Here is a 14,032-nt window from a genome sequence, read left to right as displayed (position 1 = left end):
CCTACTATAGTGGCACGAACATGTGAAAGAAAAATAATATATTAACAGAAGATGATGATGGTAACCTATAAGAAAAACCTGGGAATTTGCAAAAAAACCTAAAAATAGAAAGTCCTCCTCCAAGTTATAGGAAATGCTATACTTGTTTTTAAGATAAACATATAGTTGAGGTATTTCCTTAACATGATTTGGCTTGAGGTGATTTGATTCTAACAAGTGATGTTAATCTCAGTGCCAGAGAAAAGTTATAAAGGTGCTGGGAGAAACTAAAAATGAAATAGGACATCTGAAGAGATGCAAACTTCATATGAAAATTTACATTCATAAAATAAAAACACATGCAAATTTCTTGAAGGAGGCATGTCAGGTAGACCTACACAAAAAGTCAATTATATCCTTTGCATAAAACCTGCCGGGTATTCTCCCAGTGGACTAAATCTTTTTCACCACACTGAAAGCAAAGAATTTTCTCCTTCCCATTTCCCTCTAATAAACAAGCACTAGAAAACTGAATTACCACTATTTCCTTCCCATTCATAGGGCATAAAGCCAGAAATCACAGAAATACAATAGGGCCAGCTAGGACCATGTCTAAGGCATGTTACTCAGTATTCTAAAAGAAACACAGAGAAAGAATCTCTTTTCTCTATTCCATTATCATCTCACTAACAAACCTGTATCAGGCATTAAGAAATGTGAAACACAGAGCAATTTCACACATATGAACTGAACCTAAACCACGGAAGACCCAGAATTTTCTTGTCACTGTGGCATGTGCTTCTTTAACCACCTGCTCAATAATCCCTCTTCAGCTGCACAGCTGCTGCCAATTCCACATGCCCAGCTAGGCAGGTGCTTTGGTGAATTACCTGTTCCCTAGTGAAAAGAGCCCTTCACTGACACTTAGTGGGCCCAGAACCTGCCAATCAGCCTCACCGATCTTCATTTTGTCGGTCACAGCCAACTTTTATGAGAGATATCTTGAAGGCGTATTTAGCATACTATGTGACTTTGTATTTTGTGGGGTTTTGTTCTTGTTGCTGTTGTTTTTTAAAGGCTTGTTGCTTGTTTTTTTAAAGGAAATGGATTTTTAAAAATCAAGTAGAAGTGAAAATTCAGCTGCTAAAAAGAACTTGCCACACAACATAAGGCTGCCTTATCTCAGAGTGGCCCCATCTGTCTGGCAGTATTCCCATCCATGACTGGTTTTCCACAAGGGAATAACAATTGCTCAGCTACCTTTGTAGCAGAAGAAAGTGGCAGTTGGAAAGTGCTATGGTACCTGGCAGGAATGAGAGGGGAAGAACTTCTGAGATCACACATCATCCCTGTACTTCTTAAGTCTCAATGGTCAAGCCCAGGCAATAGTGTTCAAGTCAAATAAATAAGGAGTGGCACTTCTACTCATCAGAACAATCGCTAAACCCCTCAACAAATTATCCTGTTCCAGTTGTTTAGTTGCTATATGCTAATTGCAACATAATTACTACCAGGAGCCAAAATTATGCTCCTATATCCTCACACAAAATAAGCACTAATCTGCCCAGCTATCTAGACCTCTCACAAGGAAACATCTACTACCAAGAAAACCAAAGTGCTCTCTGAAAGATGGTCACAATCAGAAGACTCAGAAGACTCTTTGTGGCAAGGGCCCAACTCTGAAACCACTAAATCTAATCAGGGCAAACTTAATAGGAGGCTTTTGCCTTCACTGTCACCTGACAGGATTCAGAATGAATGCCTACAACCCAAGAGCAAAATGCTTTGGACTCAGTTTAGCTGAGGCTTCACTCAGAGACCTTGGACAGGTAAGCTGGAAATAGTCTAAAGACAGACAACACTTCTAGTAAGACTTTAATAAGACAGTTTTGTCATCAAGAACATGTTCCCTCCCAACAAGCCCAATACCTAAGCGGCAAGTCATCATTTTAAGAAACTCATTGAAATAAAGGGATGAGGGAGGCAACATAGTCAGGTTCAGCCCCTCAGAAAAAGACCTCTACCAAAACCAAAGGCTAAAGTTCCTATTCAACAATTCCCTATAGGCTATGGTTGGCTATTGTGTACACAGTGCATTGTGTGCAACTGCCCTCTCACAATGAGTCTAATTTCTAAAATCTTAAAGAAAAGTTTTTATATTCTAAATGGAAACCTCACTTCTAATCCCAAATAATTTTTTACCCAACTAATAGTACCCAAATACTATCTGGCCACTTCTATGAGATATTTACAAGGATAGGGTTCCTTCTAGCTTGTTCTCATCCTTCTCTCATTAATAAACCCCAAGACCTCAAATGCTGTTTATGTTCACTTTGACAAATTTCTCCCTAATACAAAGGCAGAGATGGTCTTTCTGCACAATGGTAAGTCATCTCTTTTCATCAGAATTAAAATAAAGATTAAAAGGAAAGTTGTTTCCATAGCCCTTGCCCAGATAGGCAAATTCTGTGGCTTTTTCGTTGTGCAATTATTACTAACCAGGAAGTCACCATTAAAAAGGTACTTGGTCCTTGACTCCCTATCTTAACCCTGCAAAGGTTTTTAGTGGTATTCCTAAGCAAGCAAAAAAAACCATTCAGTGTCCCATCTCTCTAAAAAGAATTAAATTATGATGGTTCAAACAAGAGTGGAAACCTCCCCTTGGAGTCTTCTTCCTTAAAGGTCTGACACAAACATCAGGATTGAGTCTCCCAGACACGATTCCTCCACAACTTAGTACAGGCTAGCCAAAGAGGCAGGCACAACATGGCTGGCATCCCCTATTCTTCTGAAAAATGTGTGCCAATGAGCTCTGCATTGTTCCTCACTCAAAAAGAAGAGCCTTTCTGTCTGGCCTCCTCCAATGGCAAGCCCCAGTCTGGAAAAGGAAGAAAATGGCACTGAGGAGCCTGGGAGATGGAGCATATCCAAAGCTCTCAGACAAGACTTGAACCTATGACCTTCACTGTGTACACAATAGGCGGGTGAGAGGGACCGGTTTATCTCTGCAGCAGCAGTTCTCAGCCCTGGGGTAGCACTCCCGATAAAATGACACAGACTATTGTGTGTGGCAGCAGAACAGTCATCTCCTCACAACAGCCTAAACCAGCACTCCCTCCCCCAAGACAAAGCAGCAGGGGTGAAATTAACTCAGGGCTGCAGAGCAAAGCCTAGTACAGAAAAGAGAGGCCTGTGGGGGATTGGGGACTCTCCTCTACCCCTGGGGCTCTGGACACATGGCTGCAAACAGACAGGCTTTCTCCCCCATCTTTCCCACTCTCATTTGGGTAGGAAGCTGTTTCTTAGAGAATTTAATCATCTGTGATTTGTTCAGAAATATTTCCCCTGAAGGGCTCTGATCTCTCCACCCTCTGTGAGCCTAATTCCTAGAAGCTGAAATGACTGTTTGCTGCTGCCTGTTTCACAAACACACATTAATTGGTCAGATGTGTCTCCTCCTCCTCAACCCCAGAGGGAGGAAGGAGAATCTGAGCAAAGCACAGAGATGATCCAACCGTAATTACACATAAAGGGAAAAGAGGGCAGCATGGGTTTTTCCAAACAGGACAGGGTCACAAATCCTCCCGGGGGCACAAGGAGAGCAGTTAAGGGCCAGGCCCAGGGATCCCTCCATCTTGAAGAAAAGGACAGGAGTAAATGTGACCTGAAGACTGGAAGGAGCACACACCCACAACCTACTTACTGCACACTCCCGGCCACCTTGCTCCCCCCCCCCCCGCAGGGCCGCGCACACGTCCTGCTCCCAACCCTTCGCCCTGAACCCCCCTAACTCCCTGACTAGCCCCAGCCGCCCTAGGCCCCCTCGAGATACCCAGACTCGCCACTGAAACTCTCTGGCCTGTCCCCACAACCTGGCCAGACCCTAATCCTCTCTTGGGAACCCCTACCCTGAGGCCGAACCGGCCCCGGCCACGCTTTGAACTTCACCCCGCGCCCCTCGACGCCCCCTCCCCCACCCACGCAACGACCCCCCTCCCCCTCCAAACACACCTTCCCCTCGCTCCGCCCCGGCCCCCCAACCCCCACTTCCTCCGTCAGGCGCCGCTACCCCGGCCCCCTCAGCCCCGGCCCCCCTCAGCGCCACGGCCTCTCTCCTCCCCCAGCCCCGGCTCCACACAAAGCTTCGGACTCACCGCGCGGCCGGTCCCGGGAGCCGCCACCTCCGCCCGCCCGGGGCCCCGGGCCGTAGAGCCGCCGCTGCTACGGGGCCCAGGCCGCCATCCGTTCCCGCGGCCCCTCCCCCCCACCCCACCCCGCCTCAGCTCCGGCTCTCCGCCCCCTCCCCGCGCCGCTCCGCCCCGCCCGGCCGGTGCCGCTGTGTCCGGGGCCGCGGGTCCCTCAGCCGCCGCCACCGCCGCCGCCGCCGCCGCGATCCGGGACAACCAGGGCCGCCCCGAAGACCCGGAAACTGGACTACCGGGCCCTCGGATCTGGATTCCGGGCTGCCGTGGAGTCTGGAGCGGGAGTGCGCCGGGGAAACCCGGAACCTGGATGAAAGAGCCAAATCCTGGGTCTCGGAATGCGCGGTCACACGGAGCCCGGATTAGAGTCGTAGCTCTGGGAATGCTGGAAAACCCGGCGAGCCGGTTAAACAGAGATAAACTCGAAGAAACCTGGATTGGAGAGCTCGAACCTAACGCTCTCCCCTCGTGGAAAGAACTCTCGCTGGACCAGACTTCCTCGCAGAGAGGTCTCTGGGGAAGTATCATACCTTAAATACAGAAAGACACCAGTTCCGTAGGTGTCCTTCCACCATGGGGAGAGGAAAAGGCCGTAAGGGGTCTGAACGTGAACATCCACAAAGAACAGAAGAGCAAGAACAGCTCATAATGGTTTCATCCATTTTATCCTTTGGTTCAGCAAATTATCAACCCCCTAATTTTTTTATCCTTTGTTCTCCAGTTTCTTTTTCTTGGGATTACCACTTGTTTTTCTCTCCAAAGTACCCACTTCTCATCTTTCTATATCCCTTATCTCACCATCCTATATCACCAAATCTTGTTGCTTTTTATTATCTAAAAGCCCTATTCTGTCCTTCTCCAACCCACCATTGTTTCTAAGGACTTTAACTTTTACCTTTCCATAAATGTCATTCAACTGTGATTGTCCAGCGCACTGCACAATAGACATTCAGTCCGTGTTTATGTGAACCCTCCCACCCACCTCTCACTTGTGAAATATACTCTCCATGACCTTTTCCCTAAAACTTCCACCTCCTTCCATAGCAAAGAGAAATTTCTTAATTCTCAAGGCTCCCCTTTCTTAGCCCCTTATGTCCTTCCTGTGTCCTTGATCATTTTAGCTCTTCAGTTTTTGTCTTTCCTTTCTTCCCTTATCCTGAGGCATCCTTCAACAGTGCCACTCAAAATAGTGTGTGACTTGGGGATACAGCCAGATAATAAAACCCCTTTACTCTCCATCTACATACACACACACACACACACACACACACACACACACACACACACACGGTGGGGGTGGGGTGGGGGGCTAAAGATGAACACTAAGCCTGTCCAGCCTAGGAAGAATAATCTCCCTTTGGCCCACCAATATTTAATTTGTTCTAGTACAGTACATGTAGGGCAAAACTGATTCCGGGTGACAGCACACTTCCAGTCTCTACTAGGCAATGTTACAAGTGAGGATTCACTACTTAGCACGTAGAGAAAGAGTAGGGTTTGGTATTTTAGACTTAGATATGACTTAATTAAGGGTTAACACTCAAGCAGTCATCTTCTACTGAAGAGCATGACCCTACCATTGGGGAGGACAGGACTGCAAAAATAGGGAAAAGAGGAAAATAAACAGTACTACAGTGAACCTCAATTTTTAGCCAAAGAAAGTTCTCAAGCCTTGAAAGAACCACCAAAAATTTTTAAGTGATGTCCTGTACACTAAAAGAATCTTAAATTTTGACTTCCTGTTCCTCTAGACCAGGGGTTGGCAAATTATGGCTCACAAGCTCACTGCCTGTTTTGGTATGTCCCATGAGCTAAGAGTGGTTATTACATTTTTAAATGGCTGAAAAATAATCAAAATAATACTTTGTGGTGTGAGAATATGAAATTCAAATTTCAGTGTCCATAAATAAAGTTTTATGGGCTCATAGCCACACTTATTCATGTATGCATTATCTATGAATTCATTTGCACTGTTAACAGCAGAGTTGAATAGGTGTTAACAGAGACTTGTATGACCTGGAAAGCCTAAAATATTTACTATCTGGCCCTGTACAGAAAAAGTGTGTGGACCCCTGCTCTGAATAAGCACTGTCCAATCGAATTTTTTGCAATGATGAAAATGTTCTATATATGTGCCCTCCAGTTCAGAAGTCACTAGCCACATGTGGCTGTTTGAACCTTTGAAATTTGGTTAATGTGACTAAAGAACTGAATTCCTAATTTCATTTAATTAAAAAAACCACAAGTGGTTAGTGGCTACCATATTAGACAGTACAACTCTAGACTCTTCTCAAATCTTCTGTATCATTTTTTGTCCCTTGTGCCAACATCTTACTCCCTTCCTATGTCACAACTCTATATGGATTCTCAGTTCCCCCAGGCCCCTACCCCCAGCCCTATTTATCTGACTCCAAGGTAGAATACAACATTTACTGGGTTTTCTTTCTGAGCGCTCCATTGTCACAACTGAAATCTGATCAGTTTACCAAGTTTCACCCCATGTATTAATCCACATTATGTGCATACATATAAATGGACAGACATTTACACAAGTTTCTTTGTGTTCAAGGATGGAACTGTGCTATGTTTTCTTCTCTGCGTGAGAGAAGTAGAAAAGCCCTCCACATGCTGGATCCCTTGTTGCTGCTGGAGCCTGTGATATGGATCACCTCCCTCCAAACACATTCACAGAAGCTGAGAACAGCAGATGTATACTTGCTATTTGAATCTCAAGGAAAAAAAAGTCCTTCATCACAAGCCTTTCTTTCCTCCCCCTAAGCCTAATAAACTGAAGTTAGTTGATTTCTCTAGTTTAATAGATGCTTGCTTTTTTACTGGCCTTTTCTAGCTGGGCAAGAGAACAACCCCAACACTGTCTCAATCTTGGCTAGGAGTTCTAGTAAAAGCATTAAAAAAAATTTACCAAACTAAATGAAATCCACATAAGTGGGCTTTAGTAGAGACAGCAGTTAAAATGGAAAGAGATTAAATAAAAACCATAACTTTGTAATTATTTGTAAAAGTAATCTTTAAAGTCTAAATTTTTCACAGCTACACCCTAGGAAAAATGGGTTTCTGTAAACTTTCAGCTTAAAGAGAAAAGGGGGGACACCTAGTTCTCTTTCCCTAGATTAGCTATAGCAAGCAAAAAAAACCAAACCAAAACAAACAAAAAACCTTACTCCGTTCCAAACATCTGACTGCAAAGCCAGAGTCTCCTAAACCCTGACAAGAAAGTATCTAGTTTCATATATATCCCACTCTGAGCTTACAAAATTGAGACAGGGACCTGCCTAGAAAAACAAAAACACTGAATCCTTCAGGTTCTATACAAATTGAGAGTCACTGGACCCAACCATCCAAAAGGGGGCGCCGATAATATTTAGGCTGCAAAAGAAAACCAGCTCAGAAATGTGAAACTTCCCTCAGACCAAGCTGTCCCAGAGTTAAAAGGGTCAGTGCAAAGTGTTGTAAAGCACCGAAAGGCAATTCCTGGGCAAGTTTGTATTCAGGATGCTAGGAATTTCCACTAGGCTTTAAATTATCCTATTCATCACTGAGCAACTGAGGACCATCTACCCCCAAGTCTTTCCCAAACTTACTCCCCAATGTCCTACAAATAAAAGACAGACCTTACACCATCACCATGTGAACTAAAGACAGGCTTTCACAGTCTAACCATGAAAAGAAGTTTCCAAGTTACTCTGCCATTTACTCATGTGGCTCCAGCTGCATATTTTGGATGCTGAGGTGGGTTCTTGTAAACTTGTAATGTTCTTGTAAACTTTATCACAGCACACAAAATGGTCGCATAACCTGATCTCGCAGGTCCTGATGTTTTTCTTTAGGCATGCACACAAAATCTATCCAGGTGAAAAAAAAATCAATCCAGACTCCTCTGTGCTTGAGCTGTCATTCACATAAAAAGGCAGAAAACTTGGTGTTCCCTAGGCCCTTTACCTCCTGCCTTTCGGTTTTATTTTGGTATTCGGAAAACCAGACAATTCCAGTGCAGAGTTCATGGTACTACTGCACAGTAAAATATTAACCCAGTGTGTCTTCATTAATAGTACTAGGGTCTTCAGGAGACCAGAATGAATTTTTTTTTCCCCTAAAGAAGTACCATTAGCTGTTCTTTCCACTTTCTCTACAGAAGTTGAACAGGAAAAGAATGAGAATACTGCATGTCTGCATTACTGGAACAAGAACTGGGTGGGTTTTCCCTGGGAATCCAGAGTGATCAGGCCCCACAAAACCAGTGCCTAGAGCTATGCAACAAGCAGGGTTCACAGTTGAGTGAACATCAATGCATAAGAGTGCAGGCATTTCAATGCAAATACATGCTGAATATGAAGGATTAAAGAAAGGGGAAATTAATCTTTTTCATAACACAGGGCACTTTTTTTTCTCTCCTGTGCGCTCTCTTTTTTAAGTCATGCACACAACTGCTGGAGGGAATCCAACTTCCCTAGTGTGGTGGTGGTGCTTTATAAAAAGCAGAACATACACATTTAAGACCATGAATTTCCTGAGGATGCCAGCAACTGAGATTCTGACAGCTCTACTGAACAGCCTCAGAAAAAAAGTGCTTCACTAAGTGGGGCCAGAATGATGAGTGAAAATCTCATTTCAAATCAACCTTCTATTTTTCCAAAGCTCATAGTTTCCTGAGCTGTGGTTGGTTTAAAGGGTTAGGTTTCAGCATTTGAGAGCATTTGAATACATTTACTGAAGGGACTTTATTTTTTAGTTTGTTTCTAATTGCCCCATCCAAGTGATGTTTTTGCAATACCTACAACAATAAATAGGGCAGTTTCATGCTGCTTTAACAGGAGCTCTATCTCCTTCCAGTCTGATCCTCTTATGTCCTAACATCTCAAACCAAAGAACAAAGTGGCAGCATGCCTTCAGGTTATCCCTTAAAAAAAAAAAAAAATCTGCCAAAGAAGGTTATTCAGCTTTTGAAGACTGTTCACTTCAAGAGATGTTGAATGAGAGCAAAAAACTTGTTAAAACCCCTTTCTGTCCCATCACAGGTTTGTATTAAACACAGGATCCCTCAAACATCCTAATACTCCAACCAGGCTATTACTTTGAAAAGAAACTTTAAAATTCAAGTGGTCTCTCAAAAAAATTGTTAACCTATGTTAAGATTTTCATAACCTCAAATCCAAGCCTCAGAGAGGAAAGTAATTTCCAACTTGTTCCTTTCTCTTCTGATACCATTCTGAGAGAAGTGTCAAAGACCTAGAATTTTTAAAATAGCATTTTATAAATAATGTATTCAAAGATTTTGACCTACTACAGAAAGTAAGAATCCCACTCTTTAAGAAAAATATACAGATTTAGGTAAGAGTTTAAATTCTGCGAGATTCAAGCCTGATGCCAAGCCTTTAGATTTCTAATGCTTCCATTCCAAAGGACCAGTGGATAGCAATTTTAGTACATAAAACTCCACTATGCTGTATAGTTCCTTTTCTCCTGGGTCAGACAGCTTTATTCTGCTTCATTAACCCCTTCTTTGCTCCTTGATGGATCTTGGAATCCAGTTTCCCTGTAAGGGAGAAAAAGAAGCCTCATTATTTATTTTTTATATTTGCAATGCAAATCTTTCATGGCCTCCCAGGTCCTCTGGTTACTGTGTTCCTGTCACATTCAATTATCTTGCTTCAGGACTGAGATACTTTCAAACTTCAGAGTTTCATTCTGTAAGAATGAGGAAGCAGTGGGAACACTGTTTAAGGACACACAAACGTGGTCACGTGCATGTGAGGGTGCGCGCGCGCACACACACTTAATGAGTATTCGCTTTAAGAATCTAAATAGTTAATATTTCTAATTTTGTAGCTACTACAAAAGAAACACCATGGTTTTTCAGGATGTCTGATGCTAAGGCAAGTTTTTAAAGAATACACACATTAGAATAAAGGAAGGCATTTCACACAGTGGGAAACTCATTCCTCTGACCTGTTAACTGGCTGAGCATAATGCATGAACCTCCCTCACAGTGAGAAAAGCAGTTCAGTTCACCCCTTTTCTGCCTCAGACTTAATAGGGGGAGTGACCTGCAGCAGTGGAGTAGAATCCACATGAATGCTTTACTGACAAAGGGCCCCTATCATCAGCTAAGAAGGGCAAAGGTCATAGGCTGTATGACTCCTCTAAGTGTTAAAGTTAGAAAACAAGCAACCTTCCTGTCCCAGGTGACCCTAATGAGAGGTACTTCACTGATGTGGTCCCTGACCTCTCGCTCCTCAAATCTTACCAGGACAGAGTTTGGTTCAGTGGTAGCAGCCTTAAAAACTATCCATCTCATGAAGACAATCCTAACAAAGTTCTTGTCTGTCTTGCATATTGCTTTCACCCTCAAAAAGTCTCAGTTAAGTCAACAGTGATGTTGACACTGAACTGAAACAGAAACAGGTCAGTTCAGTCTCAGCACAAAAGAAATAAAGACTAACAAATAAACAAGGAGCCCCCCTTCAAGGACAGCCAGGTGTACTACAGCCCACACCCATAACTGCCCCCCTATATGTTGTCATGAAAAACCTGGGGCAAGTCATTTAGTCTCTCTAGACTTCAATATTCTCATTTCTCTGACTAAAATATGTGTCTTGACTACTGCAAAAGATTGTGAGAAAAATAACATCAACCTCACAAGTTTCCCTGTTTTCTTAAATTTTGTTTTCTTTTCCCCCTTCATCTCTCTAGAGGTATACCTGTCTCTGGAATAACATTACTTCTCAGAAACCATCCTTCCTCAGAAACCATCACTAAGCAATGCCCAGAATGCTGTCGACAATAGTCACAATGCTGTTGATTTTAATTTGGGCTTTAGAGCACAGAGTATTCCCAGGGATTTAGGTGTCTTTCATCCCCCAGGCTGCCCAGCTGGAAATCGAACACGTGCCAGCAATCTGGCAAAAAGCCCTATTACAAGGCACATTTGCCTTTGTATCTCTAACACTACCATAGTGGGCGCCAAATGGTAGGTGCCCAATAAAAGTTTTCATCAAATCAATTAAAGAAAGTAGACATTACAAATTTCAAAACCTTTGAATTATAAGGACTAAGTAACCAAAATTAGCAGATATCAGAAAAACATGAGTATCCATCGTAAAGGTGGTGGTACCCAGAGGTATAAAGAAGTACTACATCTCATTCAACTTTTTAGGGCAAGCTAGGGTGGAATTCAGAATTCTATCTAGGACTCTAGACTTCTAGTTCTCTGTATTGAGTACGTTAGAAGACTGAGGTCCTAGCTGTAGTTCTGAGACTACTAAACTGGACTATGTAGTACAGAAGGCTCCTTCCAGCTCTGTTATTGTGCCCTAAAAATGAAACGTGATTGGAATAATTTGTTTCTGAGGCAATCTGGTAAAGTGAAAAGAGCAGGAAAACTAGAGACAGAAAGATGTGAGCAAAACTCAACTTCTATAAACCTATTTACTCAGCTGAAAAATGAAAGGAAAAAATTCCTACTAACAAAGTTGAGAGAATTATAGCCAACATTAAGTGCTTTCTCAATACCAAGCACTGTGCTAAGTTTTTTTATATACACTAAGTCATTTAATCCAATAACTAACTGAAATATTGTATGTTAAAGTGCCTCATACACTCAAAGTTCTCCGAAAAAGTAAGGGTAGTCATATTGATGATGAGGCTTGGGAGTTGTGTTTCTTACTTATGGTCTCAGTTTACAACTCTAGACAAGTCTTTTAACTACATGGGGGCACCTGGGTGGCTCAGTCGTTAGGCATCTGCCTTCAGCTCAGGTCATGATCCCGGGGTCCTGGGATGGAGCCCCGCATCGGGCTCCTTGGTCCATGGGAAGCCTGCTCCTCCCTCTCCCATTCACCCTGCTTGTGTTCCCTCTCTTGCTGTGTCTCTCTCTGTCAGATAAATAAATAAAATCTTAAAAAAAAAGTCTTTTAACTACATGTATTTCAGATTCCTCATCTAAAAAAGAGACATTATCTTCTCGACACTCTCAAAGCTTTACTGTATAAGAACATTCCAAGTATAATCTTCAGAAAACTCCAGTCTGATTATGAGAGTCCTCAAGTGAGACCAGCTCAGGAAAGATCAACCCATAGGAGCAAAGCACTCAATGGGTAGGCAAACTAATCCCTGGTTTCGGAGGTGATGTCATAAAATGGAAAACTAAAAGGAGGAAAGAGATATAGATAGAGGAAGAAGGGACTTCCAGAGCATTCCCAGGGATGCAGAAATTCTTTCATTCCCCTAGACTGCCTAAGAAAACCAGCAATCTGTGCCAGCAATCTGTGAACTCCTTATAAGTAAGGACTTCTCTGCATGCATCCCTAACATCTACCACAATGACTGCCAATAGTGGCAATTCTTGGGCCAGCTACAGACCATGAAGGCAAGGGACTGGGGCTTCCCGCATGAAGAAGCAGTCATCAAAGTTGCCCTCAGACTGCAGAAACTCTGAATTCCGAGTTCTAGTTCAGCCTCGTCTTTCAAGAGTTGGGATCTGGACAGTTAACTACAGTAACATACAGTATACTCTCTTAAACACAGACTGGTGATGCTTAGTTTTGGTATTTCCCCAATATTTTTACATTTAGTACCTACAGCATTTCAGTGTTAACACATCCTCAGTCATGGTACCTAAAAGAAAATCAAATGCATGTGCAGCAGATGGACAAGATGTTAAAAGGGGAAAAAGTATTTGTCATCCATCGATATAACTCTCATAGGAATTTTCACATGCTTTGTGTAACATATAAGGCAGTATTTGCATGAGTTTATAGAGCATGTAGTTAAAGTAAAAAGATGTCCTTTATCTCTTTGAGCATTTAACCTAGATATTCTATTATACTTTTTTGCATTTCCTAATTTGAGCAGACACACAGCCAAGTGATCATATTGCATATTGCTCTTTTTTGAATTATTTCAATTTCAAGAAACATAATTATCCCTAGGTCAAGCAAGCTCAAGTTTATGTGTCCAAAAGCATAAACCAAAATATATGCCTTTATTTCCAGGTATGGAATGAATAAGGAATGGGAATAAAAGGTACAGCATAGAAAAATACAGTTAGTGATATTGTAATCGTATTGTATGGTGACAGGTGGTAGCTACGCTTACGGTGGGCACAGCATAACGTATAGGGATGTTGAATCACCATGTTGACACACATGAAACTAATGTAACGGTGTGTCAACTATACTCAAAAAATTTAAAAATATATATATTTAAAACCTTAATTTAAAGCATATAGATATATACATATATATACACATGGTACAACAGGTAAATTTCTAAAAGCTTATTTGCAAGTCAGAGTTTGGAACTTGGAATATATCTCATAGAACTAATCTATAGAAGATTCCTAAGCCATCCCACAAAAGAAAAACAAGAATAAAAACATTTAAGTCATAGGGCTGTAATTGAAGGAGAGTATATTATTAATACTATGGACCTTAACCACTTAGTATAATGATGTACCTAGAAGAAAATGTGAAGCATTTCAAATTAAGAGCCAAGTATGTATTTTCCCCTGTGGCAGTGGGAGTAAAGACTTTTTCCAGCTGTAAGCTACTGAAGGTGGCTCCTTCAGCCTATGGGAAGAAAGTTCTGGCAGAGTGTAAGATTTTTACTTTTTATTTTCAATTTTTTACTTAAATTCAATTTAGTTAACATATATTGTTTTTTTGGTTTTTTTTTTAAGATTTTATTTATTTGTTTGACAGAGAGACAGAAGAGCACAAGCAGAGGGAATGGCATGGGGAGAGGGAGAAGCAGGCTCTGCACTGAGCAGGGAGCCTGATGCGGAACTCGATCCCAGGACCCTGGGATCATGACCTGAGCTGAAGGCAGATGCT

At 42.3% G+C, this 14,032-nt stretch overlaps 2 protein-coding genes across 7 annotated transcripts in view; both read right to left on the bottom strand.

Moving 5' to 3' along the window:
* Positions 1-4,224, bottom strand: part of ZNF609 (zinc finger protein 609) — a 252,841-nt gene extending 248,617 nt beyond the window's left edge. For all 6 annotated transcript variants that reach the window (XR_015768569.1, XR_015768566.1, XR_015768568.1 and 3 more), the window contains exon 1: positions 4,134-4,224. The gene's annotated coding sequence lies outside the window, so the exon portion shown is untranslated. The remainder of the gene's footprint in view (positions 1-4,133) is intronic.
* A 3,861-nt stretch (positions 4,225-8,085) lies between these two features.
* TRIP4 (thyroid hormone receptor interactor 4) overlaps positions 8,086-14,032 on the bottom strand; it is a 61,709-nt gene continuing 55,762 nt past the window's right edge. The window contains exon 13 of the mRNA XM_028100324.2: positions 8,086-9,735. Coding sequence (XP_027956125.1) covers positions 9,668-9,735 — 68 coding nt within the window. The 3' untranslated portion in view covers positions 8,086-9,667. The remainder of the gene's footprint in view (positions 9,736-14,032) is intronic.

This window comes from Eumetopias jubatus, unplaced genomic scaffold (assembly GCF_037043125.1).
Source record: "Eumetopias jubatus isolate StellerSeaLion01/CBP00866 unplaced genomic scaffold, mEumJub1_p1.0 scaffold_7, whole genome shotgun sequence".
In the NCBI taxonomy this organism is placed as follows: domain Eukaryota; kingdom Metazoa; phylum Chordata; class Mammalia; order Carnivora; family Otariidae; genus Eumetopias; species Eumetopias jubatus.
The sequence above is the reverse complement of the archived record's forward strand: the minus strand, read 5'-3'. Positions and strand labels throughout refer to the sequence as shown.